The 23,092-nt window shown below is 39.0% G+C and overlaps 1 protein-coding gene across 2 annotated transcripts in view; it reads right to left on the bottom strand.

The window, feature by feature from the left end:
- Positions 1-22,884, bottom strand: part of LOC122540627 (NF-kappa-B inhibitor delta-like) — a 127,673-nt gene extending 104,789 nt beyond the window's left edge. For both annotated transcript variants that reach the window (XM_087976374.1, XM_043676599.2), the window contains exon 1: positions 22,630-22,884. In XM_087976374.1, coding sequence (XP_087832500.1) covers positions 22,630-22,702 — 73 coding nt within the window. In that variant the 5' untranslated portion in view covers positions 22,703-22,884. The remainder of the gene's footprint in view (positions 1-22,629) is intronic.
- Between the last annotated feature and the right edge of the window lie 208 nt (positions 22,885-23,092).

The raw sequence follows: 23,092 nt of genomic DNA, 5'->3' as shown, positions 1-23,092 counted from the left end.
CCACAGAGTGAAGATTTGAAGGGTTGGTGAGCTGTGGTGCATTTATGTTCAAGTGAGAGTAGGAAACTCCAGTTATTGAACAGGGTGGAGGGGGCAGCTTCATGTATTGTAAAGAGTGAGCGTGGGAACAGCATTGAAAGTTTGGGCGTGGATGTAATTGATGAAAAAGGCAGGGTTTCTCCAAATAAAAACAAGAATCTTTGAACAAGCTTTTGTATTGCAGCAATAGAGCCTCAGGGAACTAACTTTTAGGCCACACTCATCAATTAAAAAAGTAAGGATTTAAAGGGACCTTGCAATTGTTGGACATCATTCCAGACACTATGGCAGTCATCATCAAAGGTAAAATTAACCAATTGTAACAATTCTGCTCCTTTAACAAAGTTATGTTGTCCTTGGCTTTTTTTCCAGAGAGTTCACAAACCCAGAGACTCCGGGAGGTCTAGGTTTGAAAGATTTTAGGGCCAATTTGATTATAGCTAACAGATAATATCTCAGGAAAAAGGGTTTCAAGTGAAAAAAAAACACTTGTACAATGAAAGGGAAGCTTTGGTTTGGCTGTTCACTGAGAGCAGTCAGTCAGTCGTTGTGTTGATGCTGGACCCAATGAAGCAGATCCTGGCTGATCCTCCCTCTCTCTGACATCTCTCCTGTAAGACTCTGTCTTTGATTTACCTTTTATGCCAAAGGAGGTTTGTGAGGATTGTTCCAGGTATTTGGAACAGCATTATTAAGTTGGGAAAATCTGTTGGGTTTTCAGATTGGTTAAGATTTTCTATATTCTGTTTTTGTTTGTGTTTCATTCAGTAATCTTGTGAATAAATTGTTTTTTTAGATTAGATTAGATTACATTACAGTGTGGAAACAGGCCCTTCGGCCCAACAAGTCTACACCGACCCGCCGAAGCGCAACCCACCCATAGCCCTACATTTACCCCTTACCTAACACTACGGGCAATTTAGCATGGTCAATTCACCTGACCTGCACATCTTTGGACTGTGGGAGGAAACCGGAGCACCCGGAGGAAACCCAGGCAGACACGGGGAGAACATGCAAACTCCACACAGTCAGTCGCCTGAGGCGGGAATTGAACCCGGGTCTTTGGCGCTGTGAGGCAGCAGTGCTAACCACTGTGCCACCGTGCCGCCCACAAACCACTTGTTTAAAACTAAGTGGTTGGGCCAGCTTCATCACTTCTGGAAGATCTGCATTACACCTGCTTAGCACAACTAGAAAAGTTCGGGTCCGGGCTACTTTGTTGAAATGTTTTGAGGGAGTCTGGCTTGGTCCATAACACAACATGCAGAATCACATAATTGAACATTTAGGAAGTTTCAATCGCCTGATGATATGGTTGTCTGCTAGTATAGAGTTTTAGCAGCACTAAATAAAGACATTTCATAAGAATAGCAATGTTAGGGGAAAAATGGCACCTGTACTGTATGAGAAGAGTGTGCTGGTGAGTTGGCAATATACTGATCAAGGGGGATGGAAAGTCTGTGTTAGACAAATATCCAGAATCTGCCAACACCTTAATAAATTAGTGAGTTTGGGTTTAACCTTTGCGATAATCTAGATGATCTCTGGAAGACATTTCTGAACATATATGTGTGAAAAGGTACAGTATACTGCATGCTACTTGTTCTATGCTTGGGACCCAAAGCAGAAGGTGAAACAATGGTGTTGAACAGCAAATTTGTTCCACATGCAGTACTGTGTAAGGGGTGGACCAACAATGGTTTGTATTGCAATCTGACTGTAAGCAGCAAATATGATAAACCTTTAAATTATGATATACAAATTCCATCCTTCCACACCATCAGTACACAGGGACTTCCAACACTGGTGACTGGATGTTTTTAGAAGAACCCTAGCCAGATGGATCAGATTAATTGTAGCACACCTACCATCAACGCAACTGAGATTGGTTAGCTTAACAATCACTAGGAATCAAATTTGGAAGTTTGTTATGTACATAACCCGACAATGTAAAACGTTCAGAGTTAAAATAATTCTGCAGAATTATGAAGGAGGCTTTTAACTTGTATTTTGTCTGGCCGATTGTCCAATACTATGACCTAAAGCATATATAAACATTCCTGAATTGTAGATTGTGCTAATACAAGACAAATAAATATTATTTGGCTGCTTGAAACCCTTTGGCAGTATAGAATAAGTAGAAAAGCCTATTTATCACCAGTGGCACCTACATGTGGAGAATTTTCTGCATTTATAGAAACATTTATAGTTTGTAACTAACGTAATGCTATTGTTACTAATTGACATGTTGCCACCCAAAATTCTTCTCTCCAAGATTAAAGTTTCTGTCAATTGTGGTAGTATGTTGAGATGATTTTGACAACAGTTTGGGTAGATCAGATTGAAAATGGTACAGATGGATTGTTTTCACCAGGACATTGGCAACAGTGGGGTCCCACGCTGCTGCTGCTGTTCACTATTTTTTAAAATCAAAGATAGAGATGTAAACACTTGGGTCATGACCTGCAAATTTACAGATGATTCTTAAGATCTTAGAGGGTGTTAGGGATGTAGGTGATGCCAGACTGCCTCAGGTAATTCTTGATGTTTTGGGGCATCGGTTAGTGACGGGTAAATGATGATTACTTTGGAAAAAAAAATCAACCTTCTATAAATGTTGGGTTGAGGAGGGGGAGGAGAATGCAAAGCATAAAATCATCCTGCTGATAAAAGTATCACAGAAGGTCGGAAAAGGAAGATTACGTGTTCTGTTTCATGAATATTTAATGAACATTTAATATTTAATGTGCAAAGCCATGATGTGATAACTAGAATGAATAGGGTGTTTGGGTGCAATTATAAAAATGTTGACTATAAATCAATCCACTATTTTGACCTTTTACGGGGTTTCACCATTTTGGAACACAGTGTTCAATTTCTGTCCTTTCACATGGTAAGCAATATTGAGCTGAGAAGGACTATGGGCCATATTCCCTGTTAACGTGTCTCAATACCATCCAGGACTAACTGATGAAGATAGAGATAGCATCAGCCAGAATGAAAAGTATACTATTTCACAATGATTAGTGGCAGGTCAGAAGATTGGACAGAATATATAAAACAACAAAGAATTACTAAAAGAAAATAGGAAGAAGTTAAAAGTATAAAAGACAGCTTTCTGGATGTGTAAAATCAGAGAGTAAGAATTCCTACCTCTATTTACAAAGGGAAAAAGTAGGTAGAGTGAGTGTTGGTCCTCTATAGAGTATGTCTGGAGAATTACAAATAGAAAATACACTATATGGGGTGGCACGGTGGCTCAGTGGCTAGCACTGCTGCCTCACAGTACCAGGGTCCCAGGTTTGATTCCAGCCTCGGGCAACTGTCTGTGTGAAGTTTGCACGTTCTCCCTGTGTCTGCGTGGGTTTCCTCCGGGTGCTCTGGTTTCCTCCCACAGTCCAAAGATGTGCAGGTTAGGTGAATTGGCCATGCTAAATTGCCCATAGTGGTAGGTGCATTAGTCAGAGGGGAAATGGGTCTGGGTGGGTTATTCTTCGGAGGGTCGGTGTGGACTTGTTGGGCCAAAGGGCCTGTTTCCACACTGTTGGGAATCTAATCTAATGGCAGATGAAATGAAAAGATATTTTGCAAATGTCTTCATTGTCAAGGATACAAATAACATTCCAGAAATTATTACAAATCAAAAGTTAAATGGAAGGGAGGACGGAACTTGAAACCAACAGGGCAGGGAACTGAGAAAATGATTAGAACAAAAGCCTGACAAGTCTCAAGCTCCTGATGGACTTCATCCTCAGGTCTTAAACGTAGTCACTGCTGAGCAAGTAGGTGCGCTGGCTTTAAATTTTCAGAATTCCTTAAATTCTGGAAAGATCCCATCAGTTTTAAAAATAGTGAATGTCATTCCTCTATTCAGGAAAGGAGAGATACAGACAGTAGGAAACTACAGGACATTTAGCTTAACACCTGTTACAGGGGATATGCTGGAATCTATTATTAAAAAGGTAATAGCTGGCTATTTAGAAAATCTCAATGCAATCGAGCAGAATCAAGATCGTTCTTTAATGAAAGGGAAATCATGTTTCACTAACCTTTTAGAATTATTTGAGGAAGTAATAAGTAAAGTCGATAAAGGAAAACCTACAGATGTGGTGTATCTGAATTTATAGAAATTATTTGACAAGGTACCACATCATAGGTTACTACAGAAAACAACAGCACTTATTCTGGGGGTAATATGTCAGCATAGAGAGAGGGCTGGTTAGCTAACAAGAAACAGAATAGCGGGTCTTATTCTGGTTGACAGAATGTAATGAGTGGTGCACCACAGGGATCAGTGTCATGGTCTTGTAGTGATTGGAAACATGGCCAGGTGGTTCTCATTGAATATGAGATCCTTGATTGGGATTGTTAACTTGGGCCAATTAGGGAGTCCTGGCTGACAGATATAAGCAGAGGATTTTTATTTCCCCCTCTAACACTATTTTGATTTAATCCCTGCTCTCCCCTTCAATGTTTGATCATGCAGCATTGCCCTCTAAGAAGGGCACCACTTGTCACTGGCCACCTGGTTGTTTTACTTTCTTCCTGGCAGTGGAGATTGAATAATAAGAAAAAGAAATAAGCAGGGATTCTCCAACTCTATTTTGATTTAATCCCTGCCCTCCCCTTCACTGTTTGATCACACAGCATTGCCCTTTGATGTGAAGGGCATCGCTTGTCACTGGCCACTCGGGTGTTTCCTTTCTTCCTGGTGGTGGAAGATCAATAAAGATTTACATACTTGTTGTTTTTCACTGTGTCCAGCACCTGCACACACACGACATGGGTGCTGGGGAAAAGTAAGCACTACCGCTGTCAGTGTAGTGGAAAAAGGGGGGAAAATATAAGCAGGAGTGTCAGAGGTTCTGTTCACTCTGAGAGCTGGCTCTGAGGAAGTTGGATCAGTGTCAAAAAAAGAAAAAAAAAGAGAAAAAAAGAAAAAAAAATCAGGAGATTCAGAAGTTCTCCTAAGTCTAGGACCTGGCTTTGAGCTGGCTGATCAGAGCGCATGCAAATAAACAGTGACTTGGCGACAGGGTACTATCCTCTGTACAGTTATTTCAGGCCTCAACTCTGAACAATCTATATGAATAACTTAGATGAATGGACCAATTACGCAGTTGCTAAATTTGCTGATGACACAATAATTGGTAGGAAAGTAAGTTGTGAAGAGCATATAAGCAGTCTGTAAAGAGTCTGTAGACTAATTCTGGTCCCCTTATTTAGGGAAGGACATAATTACATGATAAAAAAGTTCAGAGAAAGTTCATTTGATTAATTCTTAGAATGGGAAGATTACCTTATGAAGATAGGTTAGAAAGCATGTATCAAATGGAGTTTAGAATAATAAGAGTTCATCTTTATGAACCATGTAAGATGCTGAGGGGACACAACAATTGACAGGATATTTCCCCTTGTAGAGAGAATATAACTGGGGGACACAGTTTTAAAATAAAGCATCTCCCATTTAAGAAGAGATGAGGCTTTTTATTTCCCCTTCAAGGGTTGTGCACCTGTGAAATTCAGTTCCCCAGAGAGTGGTGAAGGCAGGCTCATTGAATATTTTTAATGTTGAGTTAAATAGATTCTTGGCTTACAAGTCAATTTGAGGTTACAGGAGAGCAGAATTAGAATAGCCATGATCCTATCAAATACCAGAGCCGCCTCAAGGGGTTGAATTATGCCTACTCCTGAGCATAATTCATATTTATTTTTGACAAATTGGATCTACAATTTAAACATGGCGGTGATGGAGTGTCAGCATCAGGCTTCTGTTCGTTTCCTATCCATTTCTCTTTTTCTTTGTTTTTCTGCTTTTTGTTCTACTTTTCTATTTTCTACAGTTCTCTCTTACCTTTTTGTCCATGGAAAGCTCGGCTATGGTGGAGCCGATGGCCACAGCGGCAGCAGTAAGTGTGGGTCCAGCGGCGGGAGATGGTGCTGGAACATGGCAAATTGGACATTGGTGGGCCTAGCACAGGCCTTGAGCCAGTGGCAGTGGCACCAGCATCATTGGCGGTTCTGATGACAGTGCTAGTTCAAAGGGTTATATATTCGTGCATTGGTTCAGGAAGGTTGTGGGCTCCGATAATTTGAGTGATTCCAAGATGGTGGTGGCATTGATGAGGTCCAGTGATGGCGAGGCACAGGACTTGAGGTCATGGCATTGGCAACGGCGGCATGGCAGTTGCAGTGGTGGTGACACTGCAGCGTTGATGAGTCCACCACAGGTGGCGATGCTGAGCCAAATCAATACTCATGATGGTGGTGGCAAGGGTGGTCTGGACGTTTTCTTTTCCTTTAACTTCTACTCTTGTTCTTAATTCTAACAATTGAATTCTAAGATGGTGCCGGAAAGTGGCAACTCTGTACACTTTTCACTCCTGTACTCAGGTACACGTGACAATAAAATCTAAGAGAATAATGTTCCTATACAAAAGCATCTTAGTAAAATAGACTAAGAGAATTAGGATTCTATCCCTTAAAGATATTCAGTCTTAGAAACCCCAAGCAGATCATCCCTTAGATGATGAGGGGAATAAGTTATGTCCTTGTTGATAGTTTAACCAAATAGATAAATGATGAAGGGTCACGGATCCATAACTTAGGGTCATTCCTCAGCTAGCTGTCAGAAGGCTGTTCCTTTCTGAGACAATAGTGGATCTCTGGAAGAGACTGATTGTTTAGAACAGGACAAGACTGGTGGAGGGTGATAGGCTGAATTCCTTCAGGTGAATCTGCTCCTGTCTCTGGCTGGACCACCTATCATCTAGATTTTAGATTGGGTGGCATGGTGGCTCAGTGGTTAGCACTGCTGCCTCACAGCGCCAGGGACCTGGGTTCGATCCCTGCCTTGGGCGACTGCCTGTGTGGAGTTTGCACATTCTCACTGCATCTGTGTGGATTTCATCCGGGTGCTCCGGTTTCCTCCCACAATCCGAAGATGTGTTAGCTAAGTGAATTGGTCATGCTAAATTGTTAGGTGCATTAGTCAGGGGTAAATATAAGATGGGGGAGTAGGTCTGGGGGGTTGCTCTTCGGAGGGTCGGTGTGCACTTGTTGGGCCAAAGGCCTGATTCCATACTGGACGGTATCTAATCTAATTTCATGAACAAAGAAGGTTAGAATTATCAGGACCAGAATAATCAGCTGATCCAATTTTGCTTCCAATGGGTGTTGATCCAGGAGTTTCAGGTTTTAGTGGATTGGCAGAGGGGATCTTTACATATTATCCTCATGCTTTTACTTGGCTTTGTCCCCGTCCCAGGAGGTTGCGTGGTTTTGGGTGATGTATTTTTGAGATATCACAATTATTTGGGACAGGCTATGAAACTGAAGATTGTTAATTGAATTAACAAATGGACCATCACAAGCAACAGAAAGAAAAGGATTCAGCACCCCCAGACAAAGGGGAAACAATTGCAATCTGAAATGGAAGATATATCATGAAGACCAATGGAAGCTGTTTCCCCTCTGTAAACGAGGTGACATGGTAACGCAGCTTGCAAATAAGTGTTGAACACTGGTGAAGCACGTCATCATTCTAAGTTCGATTTAAACCATATGTAAAAGCAAAATTGGTCAACATAGCTTGACAAGAAGATAACCTGGAAAATAGAACACGCACATCCTGATCCTGATGATATTTTTTCCCTACAACAGATAGCATGTTCTGTAACTTTCTTCACAACTACTTCAACTCTTACCTTTTCTTTTTCCCTTGAGTTGCTGCTTAAAACCCTTCCGTTTGCCCAAGCATTTGGTCAGCTTTTCTAATATCACCTTTGACTCGATCTAACAGTTTGTTTGACTTTGCCCCTTTGAAGCTGCTTGGGAGATCTTGCTACATTAAAGTTGCAGATGGAAATTGTTGGTAGATGGTCGGCTTCTTGCATAGGTTCATAGCAGGAAGCGAAAGGTCACCACTATCATGTAAAGCTTAGAATATTAGAATATAGTTTGGTAACTTAAAGAACTATATGATATTAAAGTCATTAGAAGGCCTTTTAAATGTACAAACATTCAGTTCTGAAAGGAATTCAACAGGCTTGGAGAAATTTGAATCAAATGCAAACAAGATCACTCACAACTTCATTCACTCATGCCAAAATACACCAACAGTGTTCGTATTGGATAATATTAGTATTCCAGCCACTGGCACTTGTCTAAAGAATTTATTGTAACAATATCAAAATTATCAAATGCATGAACCTTCAACATTGATAGCTTGAAATATGAAGAATAAAGTTTAAATAATAACACCATTTGCTTCGATAAAACTTCCTTTCACAAACAAAGAAGTACTATACCTAACCTTTTATGACCCAGTATCATTTCCTGACTATAAGTGGTTTAGGATTCTATCAGATTTTTATATAATGTTGGCCATGGTTGGTGAAAAGCAACTAGAATTGACTAATAAGGTACAATATTGTTTTTCCTCAAAATGTGCCCTTTTATTTTTGATCCTGTGATACTTTAACTTGTTTTATAACTAATTATGAATCCAATCTAATAATGTCACTAGCTATCTGACAAAGGAGCAGTGCTCCAAAAGCTTGTACTTTCAAATATACTTGTTGGACTATAACCTGATGTCGTGTGATTTTTAACTTCACCTCACATTCTCCCCGTGTCTGCGTGGGTTTCCTCCGGGTGCTCCGGTTTCCTCCCACAGTCCAAAGATGTGCAGGTCAGGTGAATTGGCCATGCTCAATTGCCTGTAGTGTTAGGTAAAAGGGGTAAATGTAGGGGAATGGGTGGGTTGCGCTTCGGCGGGTCGGTGTGGACTTGTTGGGCCGAAGGGCCTGTTTCCACACTGTAAGTAATCTAATCTAATCAAACCTAATCTAATCTAAGGCAAGCCCTGCTTTCGAGACTGTCCCAAATTCAGCCTTATAGTCCCCATCCTTGTTGGCCATGGACTCAGGTTGAACCACATTATTTGCATCTGACTAAAGCTTCCAACTTCCTGTACATCCAATCACCACAGTCGATGACTTCCATTTTATCTCTGCTGGACTTCAGCCCATCTACTGCTCAAACCTATACCTTTTTATTTTTAACCTTCAGAGGCAGCTATGCAAAAAACACTTTATACATAAACATGTTATCTGTAAGTACATACAAAACAGTTCTCATTCTGTGCTGTACAATTTTTCCAATGAGGATAAAGAAACACAAATGGTTTGGAATTTCACATCCCACAGAATGACCGTGTACTTGCAAATAACAAGGGTAGTCTTACCCCTGCAGGAAGAAAATATTTACATTTTGATGGAACAAGGAAATCTGACAACTGAACAGACTCCTGTCAGACAGTGGTCTTTCCCCACTCTCCCTTGATAACAGTTGCCCCAAGTGTCCCTCATCATGGAGTCCTGGATCTTGGAATCTGACCATCTCCAACACTCAGTGGAGGTCAACTCTTTACGTTGTCAGAGCAACGTCCATCCACAAGATACCTTAGTTATCCAAATCCATTCAAAATTCTGCTGGCTGCATTCTAACGTGTGCTGAGACCCATTCATCAATCACCTTTACGTTTGCTGAACTATATTGGAATCTAATCCATTAAATCCTTAATTGAAATTTTATGGTATTCATATTCAAATCCATCATCGACTTTTGTTCTTTTCTACCTCTGTAACTAACTTCGGTCCTACAACTCTCTTCGATTTCTGCATTCCTCCAAATTCTGACTACTTGTTAACTTCCTCCTTAGACCCCACCCACCTTACACTGCCACTTTAAAACAGTCCTTTACACACAATTTCAAGTTTTTCGTCACCTCTTCTAACATCATTTTATTTGAATCAGTCTCAAACTCTGATTGCACTTTTCAGAAGCACCTTGAGAAATTTTACTTATCTGGAAGAATTGCTATTGGTGCAATCTGCTATTTACACTCTTAAATAGCCTTCTCAGTTAAACAGGGGTGTCCGATTGCTAAATATTCTTAACGCATTCACACTTGTTTTCAAACCCCTTTAGTGTGTTTGCTAAATTTCTGTAAAATTAATTGCTAACCGAGCACGTTCATTGTTTATTTTAAGTCAAGCTAGCAAAAGAACTTTGTTAGCGACGATTATAGGAAATGAGTGCAGATGATTCTGAGAAATAATAAACCACCAACCATATATGGTACAGGATCCCCTTACGAAATAGGAAATAGGCGGGGTTAGTACTTGAATTGGCGTTGTGGTGCACCCGAAGATCAATATCAAAGGTGCCGACTCACGGAAGAAAAGGTGTGTGCACAATTTAGCAGTCGGAATGATCCATTCCACCACGTTCGGTCACGATCGGAATTATCCACTTTCAAGAAACAATCAATACTCTTGTGATTCATGGGTTCAATGGAAAATAATGGTCAATCACCTCCAGTGGCAATTGTCACATATCGACTGAAGGACAAGCAGGTAGCAAAAGTAATGAAAGTAACTGTTTCCAACCTCAACTGATAGTATTGTGTGTACGATTGTTGTGAGTCATTTGCTCTGATCACGTTTGCTCTTTCTAGGTGCTTTGTGTTTTTATGTGTGTAGGCATGGAGCAATGACAATGAGAATTCCAATACATTCATTTATACCAAACGATATTACAATCTCTTTCTAATGCTTTTAGCCCACTGAGTGACATTTCTGTATTTCATTGTGGTTAACTTATAGGTAAAAGGTGTGGCATGCATTTCCCTGCTCTATGTCTTTGCTGAGAGTTTTATTTTCCTTTTCTTATATTGAGTAAGTGAATAGAATATAACAAGACAGAATTGTAACAGAAGCAGTTTCTTTTTACTATTACTTATTGACAGAATCAAAGTATTATGACAAGATCTGAATTTATTGTCTATCTCTAATTTATTTGAGAAGGTGATGAGATGACATCTTGCACCACTGTGATTTGCCAACAAAATGGCTTACTGCATCATTTCAGAAGGATGTTCAGAAACAACCACATTACTGTGGGTCTGGAATCACATATGGACCCAGACTGGTTAAGTATGGCTGATTTGCTTCAAATATGACCATTTTGAGAATTAATTTGATTTTTACAATAATTTGGTAGTTTCACCATGATGTTTGCCAACTTTTCATTCCAGACATTTTTTTATATAACTGAAAATTAAATTCCCCAGTTGCTGTGATAGGTTTTAAACTAATGTTTTCACATTATTAATCCCGGTCCAAAAGTAAAAGTCACTGTGCTATCAGTCAATGGGATGTGCACCTGGTGTAAACAACTATTCAATCAGTAATATTGGTATCACAGAAGAAATTAAAGAGAATACTGAGTTAACAATGGAAACCCATTAGGGCTCATTTACATGATGGGGCTAACTAAAAGTAATTTGCGCTGAGTACGTAGGTTTCTCATTGCTGATCATGTCTTTCAGTAATCCCCATATTATTTCATTGTGCAGTTAATTTGTTCCATTTCAGTCTTTCTGTTGTATATATCTAAACACCACTTGCTTGCAACATAGGTGATTGCGGTGTAAGTAAGCAATTAAAAATCTGTGTATCTCCTCTTTAAATTGGCTCGATGTCCCAGCACCCACCGTTCTCTGGGATAGTGAATTCCATACACTCATGACCCTTTGAGAGCAGTAATTTCTCCTCATCTGTTTTCATTCCAGATATCACTTATGCATGATTTGATTCAGAGTTTCCATATCATCTATATTATCTAACCAATTTTATTAAGAATAGATTGTTCAACTTACTCCAAGTCTTATATGTAATTGACCTTCCATCCCTTCACAGTATAGGTTCATACAAACAGACAAAAAAAGAGGGTCAAGAGGGCTGTTTGCACCCTTGTGTTTGCTCCATCATTCATTAAGATCTGTTTATGTTTCAAGTAACTTCATGATAGCTTTTGATTCCCTTTCCTGACAAAACTCTCCCACCTGTGCCTTAAAATATTCACTGAGCTTTCCTCCATCACCTTGTGAGACGGAAGACTTCCAAACTCATAGAACCCCTCAGAGGAAAGAAAACTGTCTCATTTTGTTCCTAAACAAACAGTGTCCACCAATTCTGGACTGAGTCACAAGAGGAAATATCCTTTCTGCATCCACCTTGTCAATACCATTCAGGATCTTTACGCACTTCAATCAAACGACTCTTAACTCTTTCAAATCTCATGGATGTGCTAATTAATGCTACTTTTTTTTGTTTGGTATAGTCTTTGTTTCTTGCAGCATCTTTAGTTCTCTGTCAAACATCTTTTATTCATGTTCTCCCAAGAGTGGACCGATTTGAATTATAATATTGAAAAACATAAAGTACAGGCTGGTCAGTAACCCTAAGGCAAGGTGAAGGTTTTTGTTTTGGCTCATCATCCCAGGATACCAACCCAGCCATGCTCCCCTTCCCTACTTGTGCCTTTAATAACATGCAAGTTGAGTGCTTAAGCAGTTATTCTTTGATTGTGGCTAGAAACCATTCGAAATGTCCAACCACAGTAAATAGCTCTTAGTAATTTATAAGATTGTTTTGTCATGTTCTGCAGGAACATTCAGTTAAACAAGTTAAGTCATTTTGATCTCTATCATTCTCTAGCATTTGTGAGGAGCATAACACTGTAGATATAGAAATGTGCTTTCACTTCCAGGTATTGCAGTTCATTGGAAAGTGGGAGAATTGCGAGGTGGTCAGAATTGGTTACGCAGAGGAGTAGAGATTGTTCCAGCTGACGTTCACTGAAATGACATGTTGAAGAGTTTGCCATCATCTACATCATCAATGCTACCTTTCTCTACATGCTGAAGGTTCTCCTCAAAGTGTTGCCCCTCCCCTGGTAAAACCGTAACAGTGGACAACAAACCCACTATCCTGTGGGGTATTCTTTGTGGGATGAAGGGGATATCTTTGTGGCACCACCTGTCCAGTGCAAGTCAACAGAACCTTTGCTTAAGGACCAAGTGGTCTGTTTGAAGAGATCTGTGCTTGGGGAATGAATCTGATGCCAGCGTAATTTGGCCAGTGAGTGTGGGATTCAGAGGGCAGTAAAATGAGCAAGTCCCTGATCCCAAACTGACAGATTCTGGACTCCCTGCACAAGGTCAAAGAATTGTAAGGTCAGAGAATTGGAATTCTTTGGCAAAAAATAAAAGCTGTAATGGGTATTGGGCTGCAATTAACACACACCCACTGCACATGGCTACAGTGACGAATTTACCATTCATGCAGGCATTAGGATTGTGACAAGGAGACTAGTTTGTGTCATGAATTGAATCAATGTTGCCTTGGATTTTGAGTAGGTCTACAGTCTTGTGAACCCCAGAGGCCTCTTCTGTTACTTTCCATTGTCGAGAGGAAGCAGATATGACCTGCATGGTGCAATCTTTTAATGAATTTGCTGATGTTTCCTAAGGCAGCCTGCAAGGAACTAAAAGCTAAAAACCTGTAACCTTCATTGCGATGGGAAATGCTACATTGGTCTTTGGATGCACGTGCTGTAGGAGATGACACAATTGTGCAATAATCCCCCTGAGGGTTGTAACCTTGTTATGCATTGTCCTCTGAGAAATGTAGATTATATTTTTTGGGTTTAAAAACACTAGAAGGATAAAGGTACCTATGAAATCTTTTTTTCTGTTTGTTTTCCTTGCAACAGCAGATTTTAATGCTCCTTGCTCCTCAACCACCTCCTTTTCCTCCTTTTCATAATTTTGAAAAGGAACCTCATGAAGAAAAGTGCCCATTGCCAGTTAATAACTGAGAATGTTGTACAAATCTAAGTAGCTAAAAGTTAATTGAGAACAAAAGGACTTCAGAACTTTTGCAGCTTATGATTAATGTGCAGGTTGACTGACTATCAATAACAAGAAAAGTGGCAATGAAAAGACAAAATTGTAATACAGCAGATGTTGGAAATCTGGAATAAGAATAAAAAAAATGGAAAATCTCAGCATGTCTGGCAGCATCTATGGAGAAAGAAACATAGTTAATATTTCAACTCCAACAGGACGCTTCTTCAGAGTTTGGTTCTGAAAAGAACCAAAATTCTCTTCTGATTAGCATTCATTTTTGTGGTATTTGTAGGTTTGAGCTCATCCAAAGTTCTGCTATCTGTAACCTACCTTGCATCAAGTTCTATTCATATCTACATTGGTTCCAGGCTGGAAACGCCTCAAGTTTTATAATTGTCAAGCATGTTTACATGGCTTTGCCACTCATCTGCACCTCCTCCAGCACCATTATCCTCTGACATCTTTAACTCTATCCTTCCGTACATCTTCGATTTTCGACCATTGACAGTTGTACCTTGGTTTTGAGATTAGGAAATTCTTCCACAAACATTTCAGTTTTTAAAGCTCTTGCTCCCCTTCTGGAAGCTGATTTGTTAATTTTACATTGGTATCCAAGATTTTGGTCGCCTGATCTTATATTCCCTTTGCTGTCAGTTCTTATTTAGTAAAGCTGTTGTGAATTACTTTGGGATGTTTATAAGTAAAATATGTTGTATAAATGCCAATTATGATTGTTGACTAGATTCTAAAACCAGGTAGGACCCTCAGTTATCTACCTTATTTAGATTCCTGCATGTTTTTGACATGGTTTTTGAAAACCTGCAAAGTAGAACACTGGCAGAAAATCTAGAAAGACCTCTTGGCAAACTTCATTGAGAAGGTTCGAAGTCAAAAGGTGAACATTACATCACCGCTACCACCCCCCCCCCCCCCCCCCCCCGCCATGTGTTAAATTTAGTTGAATTACAACCAAAATAAACCTAACATTAGCTCATAGAGCAGAACTTTCTGTACGTGTTCCTTGTTGCTCGGAGGAATATGGCAAGATAGTTGACCTGAGTTGCAAAATCACAGTGTAAGGCACAACAAAACCCTAGGGTGGATTCACATCCGATATGGTTTAAATCTGATTTTAAGCAGAAACCTCTATGACTGGTGTGTGTCTTAGATCCAGGACTAATTCTCAAACTTAGCAGATTGTATCTGCCTGTTCTGTGGAGTACCACTCTGTCATGTTTCAGTGCCAGGAGAAATCCCGATGGTCGATTTAAGCAGCTTTTACACTGCCTCTATGCTAACATGGCAGTTAAGTTATTTTTTTTCACCCTTAGAGTGTGAATTACAACAAACTATTGCACCCCTCTTGCAGTAAATCATCCCTCCTCTTTCACAAGAGCCAGACTAGAATGTGGAAAATCACAAATATATGCCAAAATTTCTTGTAAATAAATCAGTAACACGTTATGCAACAGACAAACAGATTTGATCCTATTAGACTTTTGATAAGGACGTTTCCACATAGAAAACTCATAGTGATGGAAAGAGCATGTGGGATCCAAGGAAATTTGGCAAATTGCCTCCAGAATTGGCTGAATGGCAGGAAGCAGAGGTCAAGGGGGATATTTGTGACTGGAAGCTTGTGTTGATTGGGGTCCCAAGGGATCAATGTTGAGGCTCTTGCAGTTTGTGGTTATATATAAATGATATATAGACTTGACTGTAGGAAGATTATTCAGTGAGTTTGCGACAGCTACAAAAATTGTTGGAATGGTAAATAGTGAGGCGGATAGCCTTAGATTACAGGTAGATATAAACAGGCTGGTCAGAAGGCTGATCAGTGGTAAATGGGATTTAATTTGGATAAGCGTGAGGTAATATATTTGGATCGGATAAACAAGGCAAGGGAGTACATGGTAAATAGTTAGACCCCGGGAAGTGCCAAGAATCAGAGGAGACCTTAAAGCAAAGGGACAGAAAGAAAGCGGTTATATAAACATATGGGATATTTGTCTTTATTTGCTGAGGCATAGATTTAAGAACAGGGAGGGGATGCTTGAACTGTATGAAATGTTGGTTAGGCCATAACTAGAGTGTTGTGTGCAGTGCTGGAATCCACATTATAGGAGAGGTGTGATTGCATTGGAGAGGGGGCAGAGGAGAATTACCAGGGTATTGCCTTGGCTGGAGACTTTTATTCATGAGGAGAGGAGACAAGGGTTGATTTCCTTGGAATAGTGGAGATGGAAGTGGGGGGAGGGGGGGGCATGACTAAGATGTATAAACCTGAGGAGCATGAACAATGTAGATGAGAAAACTTGCCCTTTGGTCGAGGGATCAATGACCAGGAGGCATGGATTTAAAGCAGGAGGTTTACAGGGGTTGCAAAGCTCGCAGGGTGTTGGAATTTGGAACTCACTGCCTGTGAGCATGGTACAAGCAGAAACCCTCATAATATTTATGAAGTATTTAGATATGCACTTGCAATGTCAAGGCATGCAAGGCTACAGGCCAAGTGCTGGAAAATGGGCTTAGAATGGTTAGGTCATTGTTTTGACTGGGGCAAACGTGATAGGCCCAAGGGCATCATTTTTGGTGCTGTCAAGCTCTATGACTAAATACCAGATGAAGAGAAGGGTAAATAAAAGTTAACTTCTGAATCTGCAACAAACATTCTTCCACTGCAACTAAGCAGATCCATAACAGCAAATTTTGTTGAGTTTTTTAGAAAATGAAACATTACCAAAACTAAAATTCAAAAACTCTGACAGATATGAAACCTCATTTGTTTTCATCAGTGTATTGAGCTTTTAAAGCCACTTCCCTCAAAACTACCCCGCCCCCACTTCAATATAATAGAATGAGCTCTTGATCTGGATGAAAAGAGGAAGGGCTGAGAGATGAGTAAACAGAACGAAGCATCAGCAATGCAGGTGTCTTAAATTGATCTCCCCAGGGGACAAGATTGTGCAGAATCAGGCATGTTTAACCGTAATTATGACCACTGGAATGTGCAAAGAAACCAAACTCAAATTGCACACTGTTACATTATATCAGTTTAGCAAGTCAGACTTATGTGGGCAAAATAATTAAAACCATGTTACCAGTTAATCTAAATAAACTGCATTTGCTTCTCACTGTGCTGTTGGATGGAATTGTATTTTGTCTTCATGCTCTCTCTTGACTTCATTTTCCACATGGGGCTTTCTTTAAGAACTATAGACAGTGTCAATGGACACCAGAAAGATTTTTTTGAATGCAAACATAAAATAAAAAAAACCTGGGATTCTCCAAAAAAAGCTTTCTTTCGCTGCTTTTTGGTTTCATGGTTAAAACAGAACCTCTCAAAAAAAACCTGCCAATGCATTACTAATCTTGATGCATTGAAATTCCTATAAACCCAGTTTCCATTTATGACTGAGTCCCACATGGCCATGAGTCTTTCTGTCACCTCAGAATCTAGGGCCCTCTGTAAATTTTAAGTTTTCACTTCTGTTCATTGTTGCTTTGAAGTTTCAAACTTGAGTCAACGTGGGCTCTTATTTTCCTTTTCCTGTTGTGCCTGAATGTAAATCCAGCCAATAGATAGATTCTTGCACAGTCCTAAATGTCTATCAAAAGGAACTGGATGGGAAATGTCCTAAAACAGAAAATGTTGTGGAGAAATAGCGGGGTAGAGATACTAATTTGACAGCTCGTTCTGAAAATTGGCACAAGCACTTCAGGCTGATTGGACCCCTTTCTGCTTTCTGATTCTATCCCACATCTCAAAAGGAGTTAATTTAAAGCATAAAAAATTTTGAATTTTCTTTCAGTAATTGAGAGAATTCACTGAGTATGAGGAACTTCAGTTACACTTTTGGGCTATATACCACCTAATAAACAGTGCTATAATAGCAGAAGAGAAGACACAAAGTGCAATCATCCAGTTACTGTCTGGTTGACTAAGTTGTGCTGGTGCATTAAAACGGATCAAGATTTAATAGTTACTATAGCCAAGCACTGATCAGAATAGGGCTCTGATTCTATGAGATATTTTGTCATCACCAATTTCTTAGACAGGTTTGGAAATTTAGAATTAGGCTTTAATAGCTGTTGTATGTTAGCTATTTCTGAGATATAGCTCACAAGCCCATCGACATTCATAAACTACTGTAAAACATCTTTCTTACATTTGAGTTCCAACAACATCTTTTATTGGTAGAGGAATTGAGTTCTGGAGTCCTGAGGTCATGTTGCAGTTGTATAAGACTCTGGTGCGGCCGCATCTGGAGTATTGTGTGCAGTTTTGGTCGCCATACTATAGGAAGGATGTGGAGGCACTGGAACGGGTGCAGAGGAGGTTTACCAGGATGTTGCCTGGTATGGTAGAAAGATCGTATGAGGAAAGGCTGAGGCACTTGGGGTTGTTTTCATTGGAGAAAAGAAGGTTTAGGGGTGACTTGATAGAGGTGTACAAGATGATTAGGGGTTTAGATAGGGTCGACAGTGAGAATCTTTTTCCACGTATGGAGTCAGCTATTACAAGGGGGCATAGCTTTAAATTAAGGGGGGGTAGGTATAGGACAGATGTTAGGGGTAGATTCTTTACTCAGCGAGTCGTGAGTTCATGGAATGCCCTGCCAGTAGCAGTGGTTGACTCTCCCTCATTATGGGCATTTAAGCGGGCATTGGATAGGCATATGGAGGATAGTGGGCTAATGTAGGTTAGGTGGGCTTGGATCGGCGCAACATCGAGGGCCGAAGGGCCTGTACTGCGCTGTATTCTTCTATGTTCTATGTTCTATCTCAGAGCCAGATAACAGGTAGAGCAGCACATCTGCTCAGGGCTTGTAAGTAAAAGGGAGGAAGTACACATGTAATTCCCAATTTCTGCTGTAGCATGAAGGTCCATGGTATTTCCTTGAACATTCTAATAACACGACCTTCCCAGCCAGTGTACAACGTGTTTCACTATCACTTAAAATATTAATAACTAAGTCTTTATGTAGATTATATTCTGACATACATGGAAGCATTACTCCCTCTGAAGATGGTCACATAATTACTTTGTTATAGATGAAAAAAGATTTATAATTTAACATTCATAGAAAAATTAAGATCAAATCCATATGACTGTTGGTGCTATGGCATTGCAACTTGATATTTCCCAATGGCAGAATAAGTAAATGAAAAAGCCACAAAAATGATCTAAACAACTTAACTACCACACAAAAAGTGTAAATATTTTTAATTTTGTGATCCAATCTTTAGCAGTTAATGGTTATAAACAATTGGAGCAGTGCTTTCAGGGTTTATGATGTTACTTGAACTGGGATTACTGCCTTGTGATTTGACGTTGTCCATCATTATTTGAAAAATATTTGGTGCTTCATTTTCAGTATTTACATTAAATATGCCCTTAAGTCACTGGCCCTTCCCCTGGGGTGACTGTCAAAGGTTTTCCCAACCTGCTGCTCTAACTTCTACACAAACCGTGTTCATGCAAATAAACAGATTGTGTCAGAAAAGCCTAAAGAGCCCTGAGAGTGGTCACTTTACTCTTATATGTACTTATGACATGACAACAAGTGCTCCCTTTCAAGGTCTATTTTGCTGAATATTTATGGGCAGTTTTGGGATTAAGGCTATGGTATCTTAATTTAAAAGCTAGTGTCCCTGACAAAGAAAGAGCATGAATTAAGTACGTTGCGAGGGCGGTAGGGATGAAGTTCCAAACTACAAATTTGAATTTTGACTCTGAACTAAAACTTCTCAAAGTTATTGTTCAAACTGAGCAGTGAAGTTGTTTAATCATACAAGTAAGTTCATCAGCAATATGAGACATTATCTCGAGTAAAGTTACTCACTGCCATTACTTGACATGTTGGAGAAAATCTCAATGAATAGATTATTGGCCAACAGTGTGAGGGTATCCTGGCTGCATAGAAATGGGCCTACGTTGATATTGATTCTGATATAGACAGAGCATCTTGATCCTAATAGGATTTGTAACATGTCATGTGCTAATATGATGTGGATTTGAGGTCACCGTTTCTCAAAAGGTGAATTTCTGATCTGGGCTAAAGCATCAAGAGGAACTGATATTCTTCTCTAGAAAGAGGAAGGAGATGTTGAAGAGAAAATCACTCCCTTTCTCCTTCCAATGCTCCTCTGAAGAACCATTTCAGGATGTGAGAGGAGTCAAAAAGAAAGCTCACAAGGAATTAAATCAAGGCGGAGTTGGACATACATTTGACTGACAATGGAGTCAAGGGTTATAGGTGCGTGCAGGAAAGTGGGTCATGGCCTTAATGTCAATCAGTCCTGATCGAAGAGAGTGGTGAAGCAAGTCAAGGAACCAAGTGGCCTACTTGTGTTTCTATTTCTTTTTCTTAATAAAAAGTGATCTTTTTTCATGTAAAACTTGTTTTCCTATTGGTAAATTCAATTGATCACATTAACAATAGTCCTTATGCACGTAGCCCTGTAGTTTGACCAGATTCTGTAAAGCAGCATTTTGAAAGTTGGGTCATTCCTTTTGAAATTGAACAAATATTTTGCAGCAGTCAGATAATTGGGGGCCTGCAGATTAGGGCAGTATCTAAACATTGAACTTCAAATTTTGAACTTCCACTTCAGTGCCAGTAATAAGTCAAATTCATCTAATGTTTGTAAACTATTCATATTAAATTGAATTAGAAATTAATGTACCCCAGATCCCACAATGAAAATCTGTATCAATAGCTACCTGTTTTGCTATCTGAATGTTTTATTTTCCAATGCGCACATTCTATCTTTGGAAAATAATGTTAGGCAGATTGGAAATAGAGAAGAATGGAAAGCCACAGCGTTACATCTGCTAATGCCATTTGATCACCATATTAAAGACTGGAGTTGACACTAAGTACATCTTGGTAATCAAGGCGAAAAACATAACATTAACACTACACAATGGAACCCTATGAGCTAATAAATATAGGCTTTGTTCATTTGTTCAACAATACGTCATTGAAAAGTGGTAGACATTTCACTGGACAATTTTTGTGTAACATGGTATTTATTTTTACTGTTTCTTTTAATGTCTACAGGTATCTGTAGAAGTCAATAAAAGATATAAGACCTCACCGGATGGTTGGTTTTTAGCTTATTTTGCTAGCAAACTATTTCAAGTACTAGATGATTTGGTTCTCTATGCAAAAGGCTGAAAGAAATCAACACGCATTAAGAAGATTATTCAACATTTTTAGTTTTTTTTTAGATTATGCCTGGAACAGTAATAAACGCTGTTAATCAATAAGGTAAAACTTTAATTGAAGGAACATGTATGAAGTTTGGAATCGCATTTTTTCTTTCACCAACTTCTACTTGAAGTGAAAAACAGCCTACTAGAGAAAATCAGATTCTACACTTTTGCATACACATTGGAAATCATTGAAAGACTTGATGAGCACCCCAGCAAAATAAGACACCCACTCAAAGTAAAGGTTTCCTCAAAGTCAAGCCCACTTTTTCTTGATTTTATTTAAAAGTAAAAATATCCTTTCCCTCAGCTATCTATCCTAAATAGGATAGTGAAATTCTTCACACTGTTTTGCTGACTTTATCACAGATGGCTCCCAACTCAGCATAAATTCTTAACTTATCAAAGCCTGACTAAGCAAATGCGTAATGTGGTAACTTAAACTCTGCCTGTGTCAAACATGAAACTAAATGGATGGGCACTTTGTAAATGGCATTGTTAATGAATGGTCTTCCTAAAACTGTTGAGATAGAAAACTTTATTCATAGTATGATTAATTATATGCAGAATATAACAAAAATTACTATCAGGATATGGTGGTGCTATTCCACCATTCAAAACAATTAACTATTCAAAGCCTGGAAAATATCACTGTGGTGATGTTAATCTCTAGAAACTTGTCACACCCATATAAAAATACTTTGTATGCAATTTTACTAGTAATGTTAGCCATATTAAAATGGAAAGATCATTGTCTCTGTCATCTCACACAAACGCAACTAGGTGTCCATAAATTAATATTTAATTCAAGGCTTGCTGATGAGGCTGTAACCTGGTGGGTTGTAAACTCCGTAGAATATGAATTTAAATAATATTTGCTTTAATACAATTCACAAATAATAGAAACACGCAGGTCACCAGAATGCGAAGGAAAGGTAAATTGCAATTTTGTGTAGAAGTCTACGTCAGTACTGGAGTGCTATAAAGGGACATTCCTTCCTGATTTTTCCTGACCTTAAGATCTTTGAACCTTTGAACTTTGATCTTAAGATCTTTAGGCTGCTCAGTAACCTGCTAGCTGGATTCAGTATGTACAGATATTTCTTCTCACCTTTTTAATTTCTAACAGAAATTCTTAATATCTATGGATATTAAGTACCCATGTCAATTCCATTTATTTGTGCCCCTATTAAAAGAATCCAATAGTAATTTCCACAAAATATTTCAGCAAAGAGTTGCTATCTGTTCTTTAAAATTAATTTCATACCATTAAGCACTTAACTTTAAATATACTGTCTAATTTAATATTGGACAATAAATGTACAAAGCTTTTATATTTATTTCTAATCTCAGAGTGATGTTCAAGTCACTGATGCAATTTTGAATAAAAATATATAACATGGTAAAGTGTTTGCATAAACAAGACAATTAATTACTTAATATATTTTATATACATACACAGTTTGTATAAAATCAAATAGATACATAACTTCTTAATTTATTTGTCATATATCACAGTACCAGTTTAAATATGGCATGTATGAAATATATACATTAATAAAATCTGATTGTAAATTGCTCTGAAATTTAAAGGAAATAAAATTGTACTTACATTTTTGCCAGTGCATTTTTTGTGACATATTGTAATCTCTTTCACGTCTTTCTGATGCAGACAGAGTTGACATTGCTCAGTTCTTACAAAGTGCTTCAGTGGAACATGTGTGTACACAAACTAGTGAAATGCAACATTGCAGAGAAGTAAGACTTAAAGTCCCACTCTACGTCTGATGTCATCATTTACGCTCCCAATCTCTCCTCTTGTGGCCGCATTTTTAAAATATTTTCCTCAGCGCCATGTAACCACAAAAAGAAGCTGCTGAGTGGCACTTGTCATTCGCAGTGGGTTCTGGAAGATATTATGGAGAAAGATGAATCTTTATGCCATGGGTTTAATGACTACCCCATGCTTGAAACAGAAGGTTGTTTCTCAAAAGTCTTTTTTTGTCGCAAATTCGGCAGGCGAATGTAAGCCTACTGGCAGCACGTTAGGTACGTACTAAAAGGAAACACCTGCC

Source organism: Chiloscyllium plagiosum, unplaced genomic scaffold, assembly GCF_037043375.1.
Source record: "Chiloscyllium plagiosum isolate Xiang-an unplaced genomic scaffold, Cpla_swu_hap1 HiC_scaffold_29, whole genome shotgun sequence".
Lineage (NCBI taxonomy): Eukaryota > Metazoa > Chordata > Chondrichthyes > Orectolobiformes > Hemiscylliidae > Chiloscyllium > Chiloscyllium plagiosum.
The sequence above is the reverse complement of the archived record's forward strand: the minus strand, read 5'-3'. Positions and strand labels throughout refer to the sequence as shown.